The 25,281-nt window shown below is 37.7% G+C and overlaps 1 protein-coding gene across 1 annotated transcript in view; it reads left to right on the forward strand.

Annotated features, from left to right (window-relative positions):
* The window catches only part of HIVEP1 (human immunodeficiency virus type I enhancer binding protein 1), a 48,267-nt gene extending 35,781 nt beyond the window's left edge, over positions 1 to 12,486 (forward strand). The window contains exons 7-8 of the mRNA XM_012734128.1: positions 8,501 to 9,012; positions 10,775 to 12,486. Of these exons, the coding sequence (XP_012589582.1) occupies positions 8,501 to 9,012; positions 10,775 to 11,953 (1,691 nt within the window). The 3' untranslated portion in view covers positions 11,954 to 12,486. The remainder of the gene's footprint in view (positions 1 to 8,500; positions 9,013 to 10,774) is intronic.
* Positions 12,487 to 25,281: the final 12,795 nt, after the last annotated feature.

Raw genomic sequence — 25,281 nt, forward strand, 5'->3', positions numbered from 1 at the left:
GAGAAACCTGGCTCTGACCCTCAGCTCTAGTTCTTGTAACCTTTGATCTGCACACTTTAAAATAATTAACTGCATTTCCTTTTTTTTTTTTTTTTTTAATATTGTGGAACAAAAGCCAAGTCCTTAACTAGTCCTTGTTGTAGTTATGATGGAATAGTACTGGTCTTTGTATAGTGATTGCTGGCCTTTCCTGGTGTCCAGATGCTGAAACTGGAGAAGAGCCATTTAGCCATTTAGGCACCATTGAGTGAGAAATGCAGGATAGAAGATAAAGTTTGTTTGGTAAAATGTAAAGCTTATATACAGATCAGGGTAGATTGTAGAAAATTTCCCTGTATTTTTCAGTGACCCAACAGAAATACTGGAGTTGGTTTTAAGACTTACATTGTTTCGTATTAAACAGTAGGAAAGGAAAATCAGAAAGAGAAGTCTTAATAAGATCACGCAGAGGTGGGTACTATACAAATTTATCTGAATAAAATAGAATAATAGTTGATATCAGAAGCATAAAATTGGTGCTATAATTGGCAAATAGTATTTTAATAACATAGTATTAAAGATTATGTTAGTCTTACAGAGAAGTTGTAAAACTAGTATAGATTCTGTATCATCCTCACCCAGCTTCTTCCCTATGTTAAATCTTACATACCACAGAACTCTGTCAATATTAAAAAGTTAGTATTACTAACTCAAATACAGAATTTAGATTGCACCAGACTTTTCATTGATGTCCTTTTTCTGTCCCAGCATCTTTCCAGGAGCCACATTATGCTTTCTTGCTATAGCTTTTTATGTTCCTCCAGTGAAGTTCCTTAGTCTTACTTACCTTTTATGACCTTGACAGTATTGGATGGAACTGATCAATTACTAAGTAGAATGCTTCTGATTTGGGGTTTTTCTGGTGTGTGCTCATGGTTGGATTGAGATCACACCTTACTGGGATACCGCCATAGAGTGACTATGGCAGTGTGTGTTATTGGTCATGTTAACCTTTATTATTTGGCTAATGCGGTGACTTCCAGGATTCTCTACTATAAACTTACCACTGTTAATTTTATAACTTTTAGAGATACTTTGAGACTATGCAGAATCTTGTTTATATATTGCTAGATCTTTCTTTGGTATTACTGTGGTGTTCTAATTAATTGGAAATTTTTGGCTGGGAAAAGTGGCTGACTTTCATTTGTTCATTCACATATGTATTTTATTCTTTGGGTTTAATCCAGTACTGTCAAGTTCTTCAGAGTCCTTGGACACCTGTGCCTATTCCCTTTCAGTGTGACCTTCCCTGAGCCCACTTGTGAAAAACAGACGGTGGTAGCCCGGTGTTTGTGTGTGTTTCTCTTTTATCTTCAAACTTCAGAGTATCTGGTCAAAACTTACTTTGCTAAGGTTGCCTATGTCAGGACCATTTTTCCTACTTCATTCATCGTGGTTTTGTGCTTCCATGTTCTGCAGTTTGAGCATCTGTCTTAGCTTGCTATCCATCTGGTATTCTCTGCCTCATCCTAATTGATTACCTTTTATAACACAGTAAAATTCACTTCATGATGTATAGTTCCATGATTTTTTTTTTTAAATGAAAAGAAATACATGCCACACCCACAGTTCCATGTAGAACAGCTCTGTCACCCCCAAAATACCCATGTCACTGCGTATAGACAACTGCTTCCCATCCTAGGCACCTGGCACCTAAAAGCACCTGGCCTCTCCTCCGCTTCATACTGTTCAGAGTGTAATGTGAAAGCAGCAGCAGCTCTCTGGGTCTTCTTTCACTTAGCAAAAGTCAGATTGGTGATGTGCTGAGCCAGTAGCTCTTCCGCTCTAGAACTGAGTAGTACTCGACTGGACTGGCGCACACGGTTACCACTGACCACTGCACTACTGCTGGGTTGTTCCAAATGTGGAACATTTCTGAAGTTGCTGTAAATATGTGTGTGTAAGTTTTTATGTGAATATTACTTCCCATCTCTTCAACATTTGATATTAGGAATGGTATCTATAGTTACTAGACTTGTTGAACATTTAGCTTTGTAAGAAACTGCCAAACTATTTGCCAAAATGGCCATATGTTTTACTTCCCCATCAGCAACATAAGAGAGTAGAGTTGTTCCACTGTAGAAGCACCTTTACAAATTTTCTAACAGGTGATTTTATTTCATTGATGGCTTTAATGTGCATCTCCGTAATAACAGTTTTTTAAAGTTTTTTTTATTTTTTTGTTTTTTTTCTATTGAATTTTATCTTTTTTAATATATTCTGGACTTAATTGTTTTGTCAGAAATATGATTTACAAGTTTTTTTTCCCCCTCTTTGGCTTGTCTTATTGTTGCTTTTTGTGGTTGTCAGATTAAAAAAAAATAATATTAGTAAAGTCCAGGTTATTGATTTTTTTTATTGCTTGTGCTTTTGATGTTGTATATAAGAAATATTTGTCTAATCTAAGGTCACACAGATGTATCTAGTTTTCTTTAGTAAATTTATGGTTCTGTAATCTTAAGTATATAATCTTTCGTTATTATTCGTATGGGAGGTTGAGCATATGTTGTGGATTTTTGATATGTGGATGTCCATTTGTTTCAGTGCCGTTTGTCGAAAACACTATCCTTTCTCTAAAATTACCTTTGTCAACATTCAGCTAACTATTCAGTGTGGTTTTTATCTTTGGACTTTCTCCTGTGATTCGTTGATGGTATAGATCTATCCTTTTGACAGTAGCATCCTGTGTTAAGTGTGAGTTCTTTAACTTTAACTTTTGCCTTCAAAATTATTTTGGATCTTCTAATTTCTTTCCTTTTTCATGGAAATTTTAAAATCTGGTTTCCAGTATCTAGAACAAAATGCTCATTTTTTAAAAAATATTATTGCATCTATAGATCAAACCAAGGAGAAATAATAACAGTATTGAAACTTCAGTCAGTGAGTATTGTATATTCCTTCATTTAATTTCCATCTTTGATTCTTTTTTAAGATTTATTTATTTATGGATATAGAACTGGGGTACAGCCCAGAAGTGCAGGGGAGGTGAGAGGCTTCACCAGAGACAAAATGGGGAGCAGAACAGGCAGGTCAACAAAGCACACTGCTGAGGGGAGCAGCAGGGGAGTCAGAAGAGCTCTGCCTCTCCATGTAGTCACCTCCTGGGGCTCAAATTCATGCTGAGGTGGCCTTAGCTTCTTAGTGCTGTGCCCAGTCCTTGATTTTTTTTTAACTTGGGTTTTATAGGTTTTAACATACAGTTCCTGCTTATCTTCTTAATCTACACACTAAGTATTTTATATAAAATAAGTAAAGCTTATTTACTATTGTAAATAGCATTTTTAGTTTTGAATTCCTGTCATTCAATAGCAGGGCACAGAGTTTTTTCATAGATTTCTGATTATCCTTTCAGATTTTTTTTGTTGTTGATGGTAATTTTTCTTTTTCACCAAATGTTGCTAATTTATATTTTCTCTTTGGTCAGTCTTATTTTAGATTTATCAACTTTACTCATATTTTTCCCTCCATCCCAAGATTCCATTGACTTTCTGTTTTTCTTTTGTCATTTTCATTATATTGTTCTCATCTTTGTTATTTCCTTCCCACTCCTTGCTTTGAGTTTATTTTCCAAATTTCTTAAACATGAGAACTCATTTGTTTGCGATCTTTGCTCTTTTTTTTCAGTTCCCAAAAACTTGTGTTGTTTTTGTTTTTAAACACCCTTGGCTATTTTTCACAACATAGGATTTTTCCCCTTAGCTGTGGTCACCATGGCGTTCCCACCACCAAGTAATCACAGGCCTCCCTCACTGCCCTCCCCCTGTTCTCTGCTCTTCCCCTCTTTCTTCCCTACCCCCACCTCTCCTGAGTAGCTCAAAACTATGATTTGCTTTCAAGGGTCTCTCTTAAAATTTGTCTTGATCTGATCCTTTGTTTAGATTCTCTAGATTCCACACATAAGTGAAACCATCCAATATTTTTCTCCTTCTGTCTCACCTCATGAAGAATAAACCCTTTACTAAATATTTAATAGGATACATTTCTCACTACTACTTTAACTACATCTCAGAAATTTTGAATGTTAGATTTTTCTTCCAAAATAGCTGTAGCTTTTCCTTGAGACCTTCTCTTTGACCCTGGGTTATATGTAAATATATTACTTAAATATAAAATATTTGAGGATTTTCACATATTATTTAATTGTTTTATTGATTTATAGTTAAATTCTGTTTTCATCCAAAAACGTATTTGGTATGGCTTCTATATATTTAAATTTGTTGAACTTTGTTTTGTAAGTCATAATATGGCATATATTGGTGACTGTTTCATATACACTTATAAGAAAAATATATTCTGTTTTTGTTAGGTGGAACATTATAAATGTCAATTAGCTCTAGGTTTGTTAGTAATGTTTTTCAGGTCTTTTATTTTCTTACTTTCTATATACTTGTTTCCATAAGTTAATAAAAGTAGAGTTTTGAAGTCTTCAACTGTAACTGTGGATTTGCTGTTTATCCACATTTCTTGTTTTGAAATCTACTTTGATATTAATATAGTTTTCGAACTATATTTTAGTTAATGATTTAAGGTACATGTTTCTTTATATTTTATTATCAGTCCGTTTATGTCATTATATTTAAAGTTTATTTAATACATATAGTATATACTTGGTACTTGCTTTTTTATCCAGTCTGGGAATCTCTCTCTTTTAATTCATGTGTTAGATCATTCCCCTTAATGTTGTTTTTCATGTGTTTAGATTGAAATTTACCAGCTTACTGTTTTCTGTTTGTTCCAGTTTTTACTTTCTCTTTTATGTCATACTTAAGCAGTTTATATTTGATTTTTTTTTCTATTGACTTTAAAACATTTAGCTGTCTATCTTCAAAGATATTATTGTTTTATGTGTGCTTTAAAACACATAGTCTAATCATAATTTAGTCTAATCATAATTCCTTTCTTTGCACTATTGCTCACTTACTGTTTACATTTATATATAATATAAACACACAGGGCATTGCTATTTTTTTGCTGTAAATATTCAATTACCTTTTAGAATATGCAATTACAGGTTTTGTTTTTTTTTAAATAATTTAACTTTATTCTATTCCTGATGCTCTTCTTTTTTGGTAGATCAACGTTCCCATCTGATACCCAATTGTCTCTGCCTAAAGAGCTTCTTGAATATTTATTAACAATAAATTAATTTTTGTTTTTTTTCTTAAGAAAGTCTATTTCTCTCATCTTTGAAAATTAATTTAAGTGGGCATAGAATTTTAGGTCTGAGAGTTTTCTTTTTGTCATTAAGATGTTTTGCACTCAGCATATTGTTTACTTATTTTTTTATAGTTTCCATCTGTTATCTAGAATTCTCATTGGATGCTGTATGTTGTCCACTGTCCACCTTTCTCAGAACTTTAAACAAAATATTAATTATAATTTTAAATTCCCTGCTGTAACTTGTTCTGGCTGTTTTTTCTCTGCTGAGCATTTTCATTCTTGCCATTTTGTATGTCTTGTAATTTTTGTTGAAAGGTGAACATCTTCTTTAAGACAGCAAAGACTAATGTGAACAGTTTGTAAGCCTGTTGATGGGTGTGCCTTCTTCTATGTCTTTAGTGTGAAAGTTAAAAGATTTCTAGCTAGAGTGTGTGTGACTATGTGTGAGATTTGTGGCTGGCTATGGCTACCCTCAGTGCCTCAGAAACTTTGCTTTTCTTTATTTTTAAGATTTATTTATTTATGCTTACAGAACTGGGGTACAGGCCAGAGGTATGGTGGGTGAGAGATTTACCAGAGACAGAGTGGGGAGCAGAACAGGCAGATTGACAAAGTACACTGCTGAAGGTAGCTGAGGACAGGTCAGAAGAGGTCTGCTACGCCATGTGGGTCAGCTCCCTGGCTGGGATCGAACTCAAGCTGCAGTGGCATTGGAGAGCTTCATAATGCAGTGCTTTTAACCCATTGCTCCACTAGGGAAAGCCCTTAAAAAAAAAAAAAGATTTATTTATTTATGAATACATAAACAGCTGGGCTACAGGCCAGAGGTGCAGAAGTGAGAGGATTCACCAGAGAGATAGTGGGGAGCCAAACAAGCAAAAGTATTGAATACACTGCTGAGGGGAGCAACAGCGATACAGGAGGGGTCTGCTGTGCCATATGGGTCAGCTTCCTGGCTGAGACCCCAACTTCTGCTTCAGTGGCTTTGGACAGCTTCATAGTGCTGCTCTTTAACCCCTTGTGCCACCAGGGAGGGCCCAATTTCAATTTCTTACATAAAAATTGTGTTTGGAGGCTCTCCCTGGTGTTGCAGTGGGTTAAAGTGCAACACAGTAAGCCAGCCACAGCTGTTTCAGTGCAAGTTCAATCCCAGGCCCGGAGGTGATCCATATGGTGTGGCAGACCTCCCCTGCCTCACCTGCTGCTCCCCTCAGCAGGGTACTTCGTTGATATGCCTGTTCTGCTCCCCACTCTTTCTCTGGTGAATCCTCTCGCCAGGCCTGTGCCTCTGGCCTATACCCCAGTTCTGTGTGCATAAATAAATAAATCTTTTTTTAAAATTGTGTTTGGTGGCTCTCCCTGGTGGCGCAGCGGGCTAAAGCACAGCACTGAGAAGCTAAAGCCACTTCTGCATGAGTTCGATTCCCACCTGCCCCGGAGGTGACCACATGGCGCAGCAGACCTCTCCTGACCCACCAGCTGCTCCCCTCAGCAGTGTATTTTGTCGATCTGCCTGTTCTGTTCCCCACTCTGTCTCTGGTAAAGCCTCTCACTGTCCCTGAGCCTCTGGCCTGTACTCCAGTTCTGTCTGCACAAACAAATCTTTAAAAAAAAATTGTTTGGGTGGGTGTTCAGTGAGAAGAGTAATGCCTGTTCAATTCTACATTTTCAGTCATCCCTTTATACTGTGCTTCTGAGAGGGGCACTTATCTTTGCTTTTGACTTCTCCCTCTCTTAGAGCCAGTTGTCGGGAGAGGTGGCATTCTGTCTCTGTTCTGGTTCAGCAGCAGCCTTCCCCACACACTTGCTCTTAGCTTTCTGTCCTATGATCCTCTTGGTGCTCCTGTCCCTCCCCTCGCCATTGTGGTAGAACTAGCTGCTAGTCTTGTCTTTCTCTTGTTTATTCCCTTTTAGATATGATTTGGAATGAAAGTGTCAAATTCAAAACAAATCGGGGATGGCTTGTCACTTTATTTCAGACATTGGAGTGGATAGGAAAAGGTGGTAGGTAGGGCAGGGTAGAGGAGAGGAATTGTGAGGCAGGAGTTAGGGTGTTTACTCAGAAATTACCTGCTCTGTCTCTAGCATGGGATTCAACCAGGTGGTTTTTTCTCTTTATTAGTTTTACAGCAAAATAGTAGGTCCCTTAAAAAGCTTATGAAAACACATTTTTAAAGAACCTAAATGTGTGTGTTTTATCTTTGGATATTTAGATTATGAACATGCTGGAGATAAGCAGTGTAAAGATCCCTTAGAAATGATCTTGGTGTCAGTTCTTGCAGGATTTACTCTAAGAACTTACCACTGTAATAAAGGAAGGAAAGTAAAATTAATTAATAGAGACCATTTGGGAAAGCCAGGAAATATAACTATTACTTTGCTATTTTCTTTTATTTCTCTCTTGTGCTCAAAAAAAAAAGGAAATGGAAAGTGTATCATAGCTAAGCTGAACATGGTTTTTATTACAGCCCTGTGATAAAGAATTATGGTGAAGAATTATATCCTTCCCCCATCTAACTTTGAAAAGTTCATTAGCTTTTTAAGGGAAAGTGCCACTAATTTTGCAAGCTTTGGAATAAGATAAGGTTTTAAGCTTAGTTCCACATGACCTTCTGAAAGTATGTGAACCTGTTTTCAAGACTATCTTGGATATTCTTTGTTAAATATACTCTCACATGACATTATGAGATGATATGAATAATTTAGTTTAATGTTCCCCTTCCTATGAGTCATCACAGAAAAAAAAAGTGATAGGGAATTTAGCAGCTATCTTAGTTTAAAAGAAAATAGGAGGTTTAAATATCAGGATATTACTACTCAGAGTACAATGGAAACATGTCTAAAGTACTAAGTATTAAATTATTTTGTTTATAATTACAAAAGGCCATTAGTGTTTTGTTCATTTTAATTCATTCAACAGAGAGGTACAAAGAAATAGATATCCAGAGACTCTTGGTGTTAGATTTTTTAAAATATAGTCCAGTCTTCAGCTGAGATTTTATAAATCTATTTGAGATTATTTGTTTGATTTTCTCCACATGTTACCCACAGCCTGCCTACCTTTCAAGGCTCATTCCATGTTCTGCATCCTTAACACAGCCTCTCTGTTCATGCCTCAATTCTCGGAATTCCTCTTGAGCTGGCTAGCTAGTTCTTCCCCCAAATAACTAAATGCTAGGCTTTTTGTGAGTAGAGTGCTTATCTTTTATATCCTTCACAGGGTTGCCGAGCTTATAACAAATAAGACTGCATTTCCTACATTGCAAAGTATTCTGTAACATACCCTCTTGTTTTTATTTAGATGAAAAACAAAGATGCATTTTTGAGAAGTCTGGATATGATCTTGAAGAATCCGATGGCCCAGATGAGGATGATAATGAAAATGAAGATGATGACGAAGACAGCCAGGCGGAATCAATCCTGTCAGCAGCTCCCTCTGTCACGGCCAGCCCTCAACACCTTCCCTCTAGAAGTAGCCTTCATGACCCGGGGAGCACTGATGAGGACATCAGAATTCCTGGTTGCTTTTCTGGGGTGCATGCAGACCCAATGGATGTTCTGCCTAGAGCATTGCCCACCAAGATGACCGTGCTAAGCACAGTTCAGTCAGACTACGGTCAGAAGGTAGACTCCCCAGTGAAGAGCGGGCAGCATCCTACAAAAAATGAAGACAATGAAGCAACTGCTGTAGACTCTTCGAGGTCACCTGAAGCTGCACCCAGATCTCCATGTCATCAAATGTCAGTAGACTACTCTGAGTCAGAAGAAATTCTGAGAAGTTCTGTGGCAAGAAAGGCTATTGCCTTAACACAGGTAAATAGGTTGCTATTGTTTTCCTATGAATTACATATTACATACAGGTAACTGGTAACTTAAAAATGATGTTAAATGAGTCATTATTAGGACTAAATCAGTTTATTTCACTTTTCTGCTTTATTTAAAGACAAGGGCCATTTATCTGCAAAGTAATTTAATCAGAGTTCATTGTATTGTAAATCTGTGAATGAACCTTGGAAAGTATACCCATTTTTATTATTTGCTTTTTTTATTCTTCTTAAAGTAAAATATGTGTGTGCCAATTAAGAACATGGTGGAACCTATTAGTTAATTTTTCTATGGAGTTGCACCAGAATGATCTCAACATTTTGTAGTTTGCCTTTATGGGGAAACAGCTGCTTTCTATAGCAAAGATAATATGACCTAAAAAGGTATCAAGTAATTCATGCTGGGCCCTCCCTGATGGTGCATTGGGCTAAAGTGAAGCTATCTGAAGCCACTGCGGCACCAAGTTTAATCCCAGCCAGGGAGGTGATCCACATGGCAGAGCAGACCTCTCCTGACCCACCCTCTGCTCCCCACTCTGTCTCTGGTGAATCTTCTCATCCCCCATACCTCTGGCTTGTATCCCAGTTTTTGTATGCATAAATAAATCTTTTAAAAAAGATAGAAACAAAAAGGAATTCACTCTACTTGAATGATCAAATATGATCAAATTGTTATGGCAGCTTAGGAAAACAGCTTGTGAACTAGCTCAGGGCAGTCAGGGCCTCACAAAAGTCACCCTAAGTATGCTGTGAATGATTCCCTGCTTTTAGCCCTAGCGGGCTTCTGAGGAATGTTTAATTCAGTGAGAAATTCATTTCTTCTCTTGCTCACAGTTCAGTTTCTTCTAAATGAGGCAGATTTTGGCTTGCCAGCTAACACTGAAGAAAAATTTAGAAGACTAGGAAAGCTTGGATTTTCAAAGATTATCGTAAATTAATTAAATTAAATTGATAAGCTTTGTTAATAGGTAAATGTATCTAGAATATAGATTAATGTGATTATAATATAGTGATTGTCAAGTAAAAGCTAATATTTAGATGATAAAGAGAGGAGTAGTAAGATTTTCTACTTCTGACAGCATTTCTCATTGCTTTTACATTGGTCACCTGTGCTATATATAAGCTTTTCTAGCCCAAAATCTCACATACCCACCAATGCCTGAAATCTGGTTTTCAGAAGAATGTATGAATAAATGCATGGCCAAACCAATGAAAAACTGCAGACCTTTTATTAATAACAGTTCTTTATTTCATAAATAACAACCCCCAGCTTGCTTTCCCGTGTTATCAAGCCAACAATGTGTTACCATTACTTTCTCCTAGAAAATAGAGATAAAAAGTAAAAGTTGTTTTAATTGGAATTCATTTTTTAAAATATTTATTTATGTACATAAGAACTGGGGTACAGGCCAGAGGTGCAGAAGGTGAGAGGGTTCACCGGAGACAGAGTGGGGAGCAGAACCTGCGGATCTAGCAGCAGGGGAGACAGGAGAGGTGTGCTGGCCATACGGGGCACCTCTGGCAGGGGATCAACACTCGAAATGCTGCAGTGACTGAGGACAGCTTCACAATGCTCTTTTAACCCATTGTGGCACCGGGGACGGCCTTGGAACTAATTTTTAAAAGTCAAAATATAATTTTTTTAGCTTGTGATTCTTATACATTCTTTCATTCATAATAGATTTTACTCAGCACTTTAGCTGGTGACAAAGAAAGCTTTGCTATAAAATTTATTCTCTCTTGTCTTCTAGAACTCCTCATCTGTAAAACTTCCTCCTCCTATAACTGAACACAGTCCTCAGAAAGCAGTGGGTATTCCTTCCATGGTCTTGCCCCAGCCTGACTCTCAAGAACAAAAGCAGCAAATAACTCTCCAACCAACTCCAGGACTGCCTTCTCCCCAGACTCATTTGTTTAGCCACCTCCCTTTGCATTCCCAGCAGCCATCAAGGACACCTTACAATATGGTTCCAGTCGGGGGAATCCATGTGGTCCCTGCAGGCCTCACATACTCCACCTTCGTGCCCATTCAAGGTGGCCCAATGCAACTTACAATTCCTGCCGTCAATGTAATTCACAGAACTGTGGGCACTCCCGGAGATACCTTCACAGACGTTTCTGGCGCTACAAATCCCAGTGGAGTGGCTGAATTAAGCAGTGTTGTGCCATGTATTCCGATTGGCCAAATCCGCGTACCAGACCTGCAGAACCTAAGTACACCCAGCTTGCAGTCACTTCCTTCATTGAGCATGGAGACCGTCAATATTTTAGGCCTGGCCAATACAAATATTGCCCCACAGGTACACCCCCCCGGGTTGGCTGTAAATGCTGTCGGACTGCAGGTTCTGGCTGCAAACCCCTCCTCACAAAGCAATCCCACCCCTCAGGCACACATTCCAGGCCTCCAGATCTTGAACATAGCATTGCCTACTTTAATCCCCTCAGTTAGCCAAGTAACTGTGGACACACAGGGAGCTACTGAAATACCAGTTTCCCACAACAGAGCACGCGAGACGCCAGCCAAGCAGACTTCCCTAGGCAGTGCACATCAGGGCAGCAGGACTGCGTCTCCTCAGGGGTCACCTCAAGTCCAGCGGGAAAATGCAAAAAATGTTCTAGACCCACCTGCGCCTTCAAGAGACCATCTAATGCTGGATAGTTCAAATAAGATGGACACAGGGAAGCCTGCCTCAGAAAATCACGTGAAGCCCAAGCATGAACTCACTTCCGGGCAAAGCAAACCCAGGTCCCCATCAGCATCTCTGCGGAAGGCACAGCCTGAAGCTTGCCCAGAGCCAGCAGGACAGCGGACTCTCTCCCCGGACAGACAGTTGCCCAGGCCTGCAGCACTACGCCGGCGGCAGGCCACTGCGCAGTTCAGTGACGTGAGCAGTGACGATGACGAGGACAGGCTTGTGATAGCAACCTAGTGGTTTTTTATTGTTTCGAGGTTTTTTTTAACACTTAGAGGTTTCTTTGAAAACCCTCCTTTCCTTAAAGCACATTTTTCTGACATAAACTCATGACTAATCTCTGTGCAATCATGAACTTTTGACCAATAATTGTTGTTTTGTGTCAGCTCCAGCCATTTTTGTACATGTTGTATAGACAATTGTGCCTTTTAGGAGTTTTATGTTTAGAAACTGTACAGATTGTTGAATATCTATATACATAAGATATATATTATATATGTATATGAAAACCAGGTAGTTATTTGTGTTAGTAAGAAAACCTGTCAAATAAATCAAATGATTAAATTATATGTTGCACTGTTAAATATAAATTTTTATGGCTGTGGGGCAGAGTTTCTGTGTATAAATTAGTATGTAAACTCCATATTTATTGTATTCATAGTAGTCTTTGAAAATGTGTCTGTCCTTCTTGTGTGAGACGGTAACTTTACACTTCAGACAGATTTTCTGTGTTATGAAATGTTTCAGTAAAATATTGTTTATTGACTTTACAAATGCCATAGTGTGTGTTCTTTTCCTCACCCAGTGATTAGAAGTCTGCTTTCAGAGAATAACCCAGGTGCACACTTTCCATGCACACCGAGGGTGGACATCACTGGTGTTACTGCCTTATGAAACACTGAAGTCCGTTCACCTGAGAGACCCTTTTTTTTTGTGAGTGGTTACTTGTGACTATTAACTTGCAGGCTCACCGCTTATGCACATTTTCTGGAAGTGCATGTGGCTTATGCCCTGCAATGCACAAAGTTCCTAAATGTGGGCATAAACATTTCTGGGCCATGTAAAAAAGTCACAAAACAATCTGAAAGTATGTCTTGCCTTCTGGTCAGTTTTATGTCTTTAAACTTCCTTGTTCTGCTTTGACTTACAACAGCTGTAGACCAATTTAGTCATGTGTCAGTTTCTCCCTTACAAATAAAAACAAAAATCCAACAGTCATCCTGAAGCACTGGCTCCAGTGAGCCCCGGGAGGCCCTTTCTCACACCCCTCCACTTGCCTAGATACAAGCTCTTCTTCTCAGTCTTAGGTGTTGCACACACAGATCTCTGTGCAGTATCTAACCATAGAGGTCCAAAATGTACTTAAGTGCCTCTTTAGAAGCAATGGCTTCCTGTCCTGGGAGCCTTAGCTCTCCTCATTCAATTTAAAAATGGGAAGGAAGCTGTTGTGCCAGGTTTCGAGTTTCCCAAAGACCACCAAGGAGCCGATTCCAATGCAAAGCACACAAGGGTCTTTACTGCAAGCTCGAGCAGCCGAGCATGCAGCATGCAGCGACGCAGCAGCCAAAGTACAGAGCCCTGAGTTCAAGGAAGGCAGGGCTTTTATTACAAAAGAGGGGAGTTTCAGCCCAGCAGAGTTTTGCTCAGCAGTGCATTGATTGGTGGACATTCAACAAAGTTATCTTGTCTTAACCTGGTTGATCTATACATGTAAGATGTAACCCTCCCTACTCGGCCCACATACCTTAGGACATCTGGCATTTTCCTGATATGTACTGGTTACTTGCCTACTTGCTAATATTGGTGACTTTAATTATTAAGTGTGGCTTTTGCTAGAGTTTAAAATACACCGCTTTATTTAGAAACATTACCAACATCTGTGCCATTCTAATTTGAAATAATTGTGAACAAAATTTTAGGGAATAGCTTTGAACTTTTTCTTTAAAGTCATGTTTTCCTAGGGAACATGCTATTTTCAAATATAAATGTCTTTTAGACAATGCAATGAGTGAGCTGTGACATTTGACTTTTATTCTATTGTTTTGGAATGAAGTTCTTAGGTCAGCAGAAGTTAGAGCAAATCTCTAATAAGCTATTGGCAAACAGGTGGAAATCCTAACGTGACATAATTTCACTACCTTCTTGTACAATGTTACCATCAGAAGTATTAGAAATAGCTAAAGAACCCAACATTTTTCTAGTTGTAATGAATTATGCTCATTCCTCAAGTATTTAGGCTTCAGAATGATAATCAACTGATACCACTTAATGTAGATGTTTTGTTTCATAATACAGCTATGATTTTTCCTTTCAAAGAAACTTAGCAATAATTTGACTTGAGTTTTAAAAGATAGGACTTATCAAGGATTATGGAATGTGACCATTATTTTTAAGGGAAGACTATCAAGATATTATTTCTTTCTTAATGCATGTTCAGGTTGAATGACAGTATCAGTGCTCTTCTTGAAGATTTTTAAACTTACATTTTGAGATCCAATTTAAAACAACATCAGAAAAGATGACTTTTACTATTAGAGTAATTTTATGTGACATTTAAGCTTGACTTTGAAGGGACTTTGCTAAATACAAACAATAGATGGGAAGATACGGACAGAAGGGGTGTAAGGGATGTGATGTGGAGGATTGCCAGTATTTACCCTCACTATCTAGAAGTGAGATTGCTGGATCATATGATAGATGAATTTTTAATATTTTGGGAAACATCTACATGTTTTTTTTTTTAAGTTTTATTTATATTGGTTCCTATAGAACTGGGTACAGGCCAGAGGTGCAGGGTGGGTGAAAGAATTTGCCAGAGACAGAACGGGGAGCAGAACAGGCCGACCTATGAAATACACTGCTGAGGGGAGCAGCGGGTGGTCAGGAGAGGTCTGCCGCCATGTGGCTCACCTCTGGGGCCAGGATCGAACTCATGCTGATGTGGCTTTAACCTCTTAGTGCTGTGCTTTCACCTGCTGTGCCACTTGGGAGTGTCTACAACTACACTTTTTCCAAAGAGTCTGGACCATTCTACATTCCCAACAGTGTTTTCCTTTTTTTCCCTACTCCTTGCCAACACTTGTTTCTGGTCTTTTTGATATGGCCCATTCTCAAAAAAGCATCTCATTGTAGTTTTGATTTGTATTTCTGCTGATAAATAATGTAGAGCAGTTTTTCACATGCCTATTTGTATGTCTTCTTCGGAAAAGTGTTCAGCTCTTTCTGTAACAAGCTCCATTTATATGAAATTTAGTATGTGTCACCTTAACCACACTTCCCCCCTGCCCAGGAAGGCATCACTTTGGAATGTTAGAAATATATTATTTATGCTGAGGGTAGATAGCAACACTCTATTTCCTCCTGGATATCCTGGAAGTAATCTCCGTAAGTGGAATTTCTAGAGTTCAAGCTTGAACAAGATTGAGACAAAATGAGCAGGTTTAGGGGCCATCAGTCCTGCTAGGCCAAATCAGGAGAAGGGGCTCAGGGAAACGGGCTGGAGAGCAAGACCACTTCCGCTGGTTCATCATATCCACTGAGAAAGCAAACACTTCACGAAAGCCATAGCGGGATAATAAACAATACTGTAAAGAACAAACAAGAATAAAAAAAGAAAGAAATTTGTCTTTCCAGAGGGAGAAATGGGGATTATGAGAGAAGGGTGGGCTATTGTGAGGGATGTTCCATGTGGTCAGTAATTTTTGTGGACAGCCAGGATTAACCTCATGGCAAGCAGCTGGTGGGAATTCATGGCTCACACACTGAAACTCACATTTGCATAATAACTAGACATAAATAATGGAGGAACGTAATTCAAGGGAGATGGCAAGATTAAAAAATCTAGCTTTAATCACACTAATCCTTTAAGATATTGCAAGATCAGCCAAGGGAGAAAATGCTTTTCTGTCCTTCCCGCCAATTTATTTGAAGCAAGTTCTGAAAGAACATCCTTTGGGTTCTGAAGGCCAGATGGACTCTGGCAAAGCACAGAGGCAGTAGAGAAGCACCCTAGTCCCTGTCAGCTGTCACTCAGTGTCTAGGTGAAGGTCCACTACTCCCTAGCATTGTAACAGAGTGGTCCCCAGGAAAAGGGGAAGTTCCAGGTTCCCTGCCCCACCCAGGGGGAGTGTGTAGCTGAGAAGAGAAGGAATCTGAACAGTAAGGAAGCAGGATGGAGAACCAGAAGGAGCATGTGATGAAGAAACCGTGTTTGTTTCTTGACCCTGTGCTGGTTAAAATAGATGTGGGTGAGAGACCCGTGGGGAGGTGACTATGGCCGTGTTTATATTGATTTTGATTGTACTCTTTTCCTCCCAGACTTGTCTGGCCATTTCTGACCCTTTTCTATGGGTCCTGGCCAGAAGATGCTTTAGTCTTGTGGCAGCTTTCAGGCCTTGCTAGTCCCTTTTGTGTGGACTAATACCCATGAGGGGTCTGGTAACTTTGGGTGTTTGATTTAGAAATTATATTTTTTGTCTTTCCTGTATAGGATACTCATTGTATTAAAGTTCCTTTCCATTAAAGCTCTTATGTCTTGTCTTGATGTGGTGGATGGCAGAACCTATTTAGAGCAGGCAGGTTGGGGGGTTCAGGGGTGTCCCTCTCTCCCTGCCCTGTAACGGTATCAGGGAGCAGGGCAATTGGCAGGTGTTTCTTCCAAAGTCAAGAATCAGCTTTTGCCTATTGTAGGATTAAAACTAAATAACAAGTCCTTGCTACATATAGCAAAAATTGCTGATTACTTTGCTTCTGTTCTCTAGGAGCAGAACTGGAGATGTGTTTTTTGAAGGCTAAGATTCCCAATGTAGCTGATTTAGGAAAATGAAGCTTCAAATTAAATATGAAAAATTTTTGGCTTTAAGAGATATGCTAAACTAGATCTCAAAATTTGGTAAATATTCTTTAACAGGATACTCACATAGTTTTTTTAGTTTTGATATTATACACAAGTTGTGCCCCTTTGGCATGATAATAGTATAAGATGTTATGCAGCATTTGTAAATTTGACAATTTGAAAAAGTTTTATATGATATGACCTCATTTCATGATTGAGAAAATTTCTCAGGGTTACAAAGTCTCAAAGCTGAGATTTAAAGTGAGGTCTGTTTTTATTCGCTTTTCAGTGATGATTTACAGTAACTGGGTTGAACTGTCTTCACATCTAGGTGAGAGTACTTAGTATTCATAAAACACCCCACTTAAATTCCCTACTGCACTGAGCATCTCCAGTGCCATGCATATTTATACAGATAACAGATTTTATAACCTTTTTCTATGCCCTTTATCATAATTGATAAAATGGGAGCCATAAAAATATTTAGTGAAGAAATATTTAACTTAATAGCAGGAGATAAAATGACAATCTAAAGTGACAATTCTAATCAAGCATAAAAGGTAAATTTCCAATGTATATTAGGTTCTGATTATTAATCATTATCCAAAAAAATTCTCTGTTACACATCTCAGGGTGATAAAAGTTAAATTGAAAGGAGGTAAGCGGAGCGCGAATTCAAACCGCTTTGGATATAAACATGATTTAAGCATAGCATGACATACTATCATAAAGTCTCAATTTGATCCTTTCAGAAATATTTTCTAAAGGAAATATTATTATTACTTTTTTATAGAAAAAAATCATTCTTCTAACAGAAGGATCATCAAATTATATGTGTTTTAAGTGCAGATTTAAATAAAAAGAAAGCAAGTATAAAAATTAGAAGGAAATTAAGACATTTATAGATTTATTTTTCAAAAGAAGGAAAAGAAAAAAAAAACGGATCTGTTTAACAAATGATTCCATATCTCAGAGTAAGCAAATAGAGCTAAGTAAGTAGTAAAATTGAACTCTCCTAACTTGGTGTCTGCAACACAGAAGTGAAAAATTAAAATGTTTTTATGGTGGTCATGTATCTGGAGGGCTTAAAAAGATGTAAAGACCAGGAGACATTTGTTATGTAGTTGGTTTTGCTTGAGACAAGACATCTTTCATTCATTTTGTTACTTGAAAGTCAGTGTGTTTAGTTATTTCCCTATGAATGTTGCCAAGTGGGATCTAAAGAAACCATGTTAGGTGAAAGACAACTGGACTTTACATTCCTGGAGGTCAGTCATGGGAAGAAAAGCCAGCTTTGAGATCAGTCAATTAGCCAGGCATGCCTAGTTTCCTCTGCTAATAGCAAGGCTTATTTTTGCCCGGTAGGGTCAAATGTTAAGATAGGTTTATCGTGTATCTTTCACACATTTGAATTTAGCTACTCTGGAGCATCTTTATGCAGAACACAGTGAGGCATTTTCTGCCCCTTGTTCGTTCCTAGTTCCCGGATAGCGTACTAATGGTTTCATGCAGAGTGTGCTTGTTCATAAGCAATCATGTGAATCCTAAGTGCTGATTAAAATATCCAATCTTCATTTAAAATATATTAACTATTCTGATAAAATAACATGCAGAGTTTCATAATCTACAAGGGGGTCCAACATATTGAATTAATAATATTAATTAGAATAACTAAATTTCAAAAACTATTCTGAGAAAAATCACATCATTTTTAAAACTACTTTTTCAAAAGGTATGTCAGGTAGTGACTGCTTTTGTTAATGCTGAATAAAAGATAATTTTCTTTGTCTCAGCTTCTGTTGAAAACAGCTGTAAAATGGTTAGTACATGGCACATCAGATCTCTTTGATGCTTAAGCAACCCTGAATGTCTTCAGGTCAGTGCTCTGAAGGTCCTTTAAATGGAGATAAAGATCAAAACTGACATGGAGACCCCAAGGGCCTTGCCTAGAAAATGTTTTGTTTGTTTTGTTTTGTAACTAAACAAATTCCTGTGAACTCTTTGTTGTCCTTTTTTCTAAATCCTTCAACAAAGGAGGGATTTGGAAGACAAAACATTCAGGAGTCTCAACATTTGAAGTTATTGCATTAGGTGGAAGGACCTATTCCTTAGAACTGAAACAGATCAAATATTTCATGACAGACTTTCATCGTTGTTTTTAGGGGTATTCAAAGTTTTCCAATGATTTATAAATACATGTTTGTATATTGTACGCCTTTCATTAATTCAATCCAGTGTCTGAGACCACTCAGAGCTATTGGCTGGGTGTGTGACTGAACTTTTTCAATCTCTGCTCAAGGCTTATTTCGGTGGCTATAGACTATATCCCTAACTGCTGTCATTTGCTTCACAAATTTATGACTAAGTGGGGTATGAACAATGAACTAGTTACTGCTGATGTGGTATAGATTATCATTGTCAATCAAAATTTAAATTTTAGTTTTTGGTTCATTCAAATATGATATTTGGAAACAAAATACAGCATATGGAAACAAGCAATTTTAAGAATTGATCGCTTAAATTCAAATCTGAGATCAAATTATTTTCTGTGTCTCAATTTTCTCATCTATCATTTAGGGCAAAAATGTATCCCACCTGAGAAGGTTTTTGGAAAGACTAAAACAGAAGGTAATGCAGTTAACAGCTGGTTTATAGTAATTGCTGAATATTAGCTCTAATTATTAGAACTTTTGACGATTTTGAGTGCTTTGTAATAGATACTAACATTCATCCAACAAATACTTATAAATCACCTATCACATAAATCACCTGTCAGATCTTGATCTGTGACTGTTAAAAGCAGTTATACCTTGGTTTAAATGGTGTGCCATGTTTAAAATATTTTCCAACACTTTGCTTTTAGGAAAAGCAGAGAGGCAAAGGTGCAATTAGTAAACCAAACGGTCCTTTGGAATAGCTTACGCTAATTCTTCTGTCCTAAAAATTTGAAAAAGTCAGGCCCTCCTTGGTAGCACAACAGATTAGGACACAGCACTGCAAGCTGGCTGCAGTCACTCCAGCGTGAGTTCGATCCCCACCTGCCCCAGAGCTGACCCACATGGTGCTGCAGACCTCTCCTGACCCACCTGCTGCTTTCCTCAGCAGTGTACTTCGTCAGTCTGCCTGTTCTGCTCCCCACTCTGTGGTGAATCCTCTCACCACCCCTGTACCTCTGGCCTATCCCCCAGTTCTGTATGCATAAATAAATACATCTTTTAAAAAAAAGTTTGAAAAAGTGAATGTATTATTTTCTGCTCTGTCAACTGGTAAAAAAAGAAAATACAACTGTGTGTGATATTTACAGATGATGAAGTAGAATCTCAAAGGCAACAGATACATGTCCTGGTTTGTCCTGTGGACACCTTTGTTCTTGGAGAGGTCTAGCAAGAAGTGGGCAAAAATTGAGAATCACAGCTGGACCCTCCACAGAGCCAGGCCTACCCAAAGGCCAGCACTGAATAATAACTAGAACAGGAAGAGTCCCAGTCAGCAGATCTAGGGGTGCTTTTTGTATGCCTCAGCATCTTTTCATGTTCAGGAACCATGGCCACCTTTCTTTGCCAGGCAACTTCAAGGTGAACCCAATTGGAACAGGAAGGTGCATGAACTAGATTGTTCAACAATGGTTGGGACCATTTGATCAATCAGAGAATAGCATGCTTTGATTCTCGGTAATTTGGTTGGTTTTTGTTTGTTTGCTTGTCTGTAAGTGTTGTATTATGTTTCTAAGAGTCATCTTTTTTTTATTTTGATTTTTATAGATTTATTTTTGTGTACAAGAGCTGGGGTACAGGACAGAGGTACAGGGGTGGTGAGAGGAACCAGAGACAGAGTAGGGAACGGAACAGATCAAGCCTGAGGGGAGCAGCGAGTGGTACAGGAGAGATCTGCTGCACCATGCGTGTGTCAACTCCCTGGCCAGCAGTGGAACTTGTGTTCTAGTGGCTGGGGTAACTTCACAGTGTTCAGACTTAACCCCTTGAATAACCGGGGAGGCCCAAGAATCATAGTATTTTACATGTAAGAAGAAAACTCATAAATGAAGCTTGAACTTTATCAATTGCTTTCTTGGCATCTATTGATATGATCCTTTGATTTTTGTCTTTTTTTGTTGTTGATATGGTGAAGAATATTGATTTTGGAGGTTGAACCATTCTTGTATCCCTGGAATAAATCCCATATAGTCATGGTATATAATTGTTCTAATATATTGATTTCAGTTTGATAAGATTTTATTGAGGAGTTTAGCATCTGTATTCATTTAGAAGACTGGCCTGTAGTTTTCTTCTTTAAAGTTGGTTTTGCTTGCTTTTGGTGTTAGAGTGATTTTAGATTCATAAAATAAATTTGGAAGTGTTTCTTCTTTCTCCGTTTTTTAAAAGGGTGTAAGCAGGATTATACTAATTAATGTTTGAAAGTTTGGGGAAATTCTTATGAAATCCTCTGGCCCTGGGTTTTTGTTTACTGGAAACTTTTGTTTCAAATTGCTGTTTCAATTTCCCTGCTTGTATTGTTTTTTTCCAAGTTTTCTATTTTTTTTTCCTTATTCAATCTTGGGTGATTGTATAATTCTAAAAAATTTTCCAACTCTCTAGATGCTAACCATGATTGCATATAAATGGTCACAGTAATCTCCTGGCATTCTGCCATGTCTGCTACAATTCCTTCTCTTTCATTAATGACCCTATTTATTTGCATTTTCCCCATATTTTCATTGTGAGCTTAGCCAGAAGTCTGTCTATTTTACTTATTTTTTCAGATAACCAGTTTCTGGTTTCATTGATTTTTTTTTTCTTCTTTTTCAGTTCTGTTTTAATTTTTATTCTTTCTTTCTATGAGATTTGGGCTCTTTATTCTTTTAGAGCTAACTTCTCAAATTGAGAGGTTAAGTTATTTCTTTGTGTTCTTTCTTGTTTCTTGATGTGAGCCTATATTGCTGTACACGTCCCCTTTAATACTGCTTTTGCTGTATGCCATAGACTCTGGAAGGCTATTTCCTCATTATCATTTGTCTCGAAGAATATTTTTCTTTCATCTTTGATTTTCTCATTAAGTAGTAGTCTATCTCTACATATTAGAAGACCTTACTTTCAGTTTGTAGTTAGATTCTAGGCTGACACCCCTTATGGTCAGAGAACATACTTGGTAATGATTTCAATCTTTATGTACTTATTTATATTTAAATTTGACCTAGTTTAAGTGGTCAATCCTGGGAAATGAGAAAGCTGTGCAAAATTCATATATATATATATATATAAACAGTGGATATATATATACTGGTTTGCAGTGTCTATTGGGTCCATGTAGTCTGGATCCTTATAGTCTGGATCTTTGTTTAAGGCAAATTTTGTCCATGTTTATTTTCTGTATTGCTGATAACTGTTGTTGAAAGCTGGGCTTACCACCTATGTATTTTCTCTAGTGTCTGCTTCATTTGTCAAAACAACTTTCTGGTGTATTTTGTTGTGCCTTCCTTTTGTGAGTAATATTAATATTCTTATGTCTTCCTTCTGTATTGTCCCCTTGGTTATTATATAATTTCTATCCTTATCTCTTGTTACATTTTTTAACTGGAAGTCTGTTTTTTGGATATAAATATGGCTGTCCCTGCCTGCCTTTGGTGCCATTTTCTTGTAGTAATTGTTTTCCACCAATTCGCCTTCAGTCTGTTTACCTTTGGCACTTTGGTGTGACTCCTGGCGGTGGGGACTCCAGTGGGCTTCCCAAGGTACATAGCTGACAATTTCTTTTCTATTAAGGAAACTGAGGCTTAGAGTAACTAAACATTTGCCAAAGTTCCCAGCTCGGCATTTCTCTTGTTTACCACATTCTGTTCCAACTACAAAGCAGAACATCATGGCATAAGTTGAATGTATGTATTTAAATTAAAAGAAATTCAGTTGTATTCTTGGTTTAAGCATTTGTAATTGTTCACAAATGTGCATCTTCATTGACTGAGAAGCAAATGTCCTTTATTCTTATGAACTATAATTATAAATCTCAATATTTTTAGAAGGGAAAATGTATCTGTTTATACTAGGTACTTAATAATAACCTACATATTTGCTTTAATTATCAGCTTCTTCAAAATTACTATTGTTCCCTCAATTTCTTGACAAGTAATTATAAATAGATGTTTTGGTATGAAAAAAATGAGAAAGATATTCAGTTTCTCCTGTATTTCATAAACACCATATAATTTCCATCATTACAATTTCCAGATTTTGATATACAGCAGTGTGAGACCACGATGTGCTCTTACCTCCATATTGGAAGCCCCCCTCATTCCTTTGTTTTCTCTTAGATTACCTCAGGTCTCACTCTGCAATGTTAGAAATGTATACAAGCTATGAATATTCAAATCCATGAATATATCTTTGTTTTCATTAGCAGCAAAGGATTATTTTAAATTATAAATGCCATTTAATGTAGAATGGCTGTTTAGACAGCTGAAAGAGCAGGTACAGTAAGTATACAGCCCCTTTATAATTCTGACTGTATGCATGTTTAGCTTGACTTGTGAACTTTACCCAATTTTCCAATATGTGATCACATGGAACAGCTGAGGTAATCCAAAAGAAAAGTATTTGGGGACTTCCAGTAGATTCTTAAGTCAACAGAAGTATACTTCAATGCCAAGGCATTGACTCCTTTGAAGCCAATACAGGAAGTGTGACTGCTGTCCCCAAGGCTGTTATGCTGAGGCAAATGTGCACAGGGGGAGCTTCTTTCTGTCAGGTACAGATTCGGTTGTTCTCATGTCATAAAGCAGGAAAGCGAACATCTTGGTGACTCACCTTAGAATTCCTTTGTCTCTTTTGATAAAATGGTGTTTGTGATACAGACAAGAGAAGCTATTTTTTTAATCTGCCAAAGCATGGTGAGTTTGTGATCAGAACCAAGATACAGAAACTGCGAAATATCTCATGTTTCTTCTCGCATAACTTGATTCTTAGATATTCCAATATAATCATTCTTATTATGCACAGCTTCTAATATTTGGGGATTAAAACAACTCATACATGTTGGGGCGGGAGAGACAAAGCTCAAACACATTTTGTATTAACAATAGGGAATAAATTTATCTTGCAAAAGGGTAAAGCAATTTATGATGCTGATTAAAACAAAAAAATAGATATCTGTTTTAGCAACTTGTTGAGAAGTCAAAGAGAAAACAATTCACACCCAATATCAGTACTATTTTTTTCTGCTTTTTCCTTTTTATTTAAAGAGGAGTTAAAAAAGAAAAAAAAAGAATACTGGCCCTCCTTGGTGGCGAAGCTGGTTAAAGCACAGCACTAAGAAGCTAAAGCCACTTCCGCATGAGTTCGATCCCCGCCTGCCCCGGAGGTGACCACATGGCGTGGCAGACCTCTCCTGACCCGCCCGCTGCTCCCCTCAGCAGTGTACTTCATCATCGTTCTGCCTGTTCTGCTCCCCACTCTGTCTCTGGTGAATCCTCTCGCCTCCCCTGAGCCTCTGACCTGTACCCCAGTTGTTCTGTATGCACAAATAATCTTTAAAAAAAGAAAGAATACTTCTTTGAAGAATCATATTTAGATATCACTTGCTTCCTCATGCCATACCTCAGGGTATGTAAATAATAAATCCAGTGTAATCTGGCTTCATGGATAATTTTACCTTGCACCCTGACCCCCTGCAAACTCCACTAATACATTGTTTGACTTTGATCTTCCATTTCATTCTTCTTAGCAGCACTGCCTGCTTCAAAAGAGCCTTATGTGTGAGATCAGGTGAGCAGAAGTATCAAAATCACCTAATAAAATAAACAGTACTATACAAATAGAAAGTGTTGTCATTAATACTACCAACAGAATGTCTTTGTCATTACTAAAGTGTATGACATGTGCTTTACTTTAGGGACATGGTGATAGCTTACTAGGTAGTGGCTGTCTTGTGTGACTCAGAAAGTGTTGCAGATTTTAGCACAGAAGGAAATCTAAATTTTTAACTGAAGATGCAAAATGATACCAGAGACCACACTGCAATATTTTATTATCTATGGGGGTGTTTGTCTCACAAGACTTCCAAAAAGAGGAAAATTTGTATTAAAAAGGAAAGAGAGACTAGCCAGGACATTTTTTTTTAATTCCAGGAAAATACAAATCAAAAGCACAGCAAAAGGAATGATAGGAACAAACCAACTCTAGTTTTAATCAGTATGAAATGTGGGAGAGGTTGAGAGCTAGAGAATTCGTGAACATGATAAAGTAAAACTGTTATTTTTACTGGTGTGAATGTCCTCTGTACTGAAAAATTAGGTGAAAATACATGAAAAATTAGGTGAGAATAAAATGGAGGAGGAGGGAGGAGGAAGGAGGAGGAAGAGGAAGACAAGGAGGGAGAGGAGGAGAAGGAAAGGCAAATGTGAACAGAATGACTTTTCTCTAGAATAAACTCTGACTTCAGCCCCCTCTTGTGTTTAGTAAATGTTCTGTCTGTGCTGCAAACTACATTATGGTTTCCTTAGAATGTGTTTTCCAGGGATCATTCAGATGAAAATATTTATTTTTAGAAGAGAAGGTTATTTGATATAAAGTTTTAATCAATGTAATCTTTCCCTGAATTCTAATCTTTTTTGCCACCTTTCATCATTTTTCACATTTACTAGATATGATTATTTAATTTTTGGATGGCAAGTTCAAAATAATTTTTAGAACTTGTCCAGTCATTAACATTCAAAACTGTATGACAATACTGCCTATATATG

The sequence above is a fragment of the Condylura cristata genome, unplaced genomic scaffold (assembly GCF_000260355.1).
Source record: "Condylura cristata isolate star-nosed mole 26May11 unplaced genomic scaffold, ConCri1.0 scaffold00046, whole genome shotgun sequence".
NCBI classification, from domain to species: domain Eukaryota; kingdom Metazoa; phylum Chordata; class Mammalia; order Eulipotyphla; family Talpidae; genus Condylura; species Condylura cristata.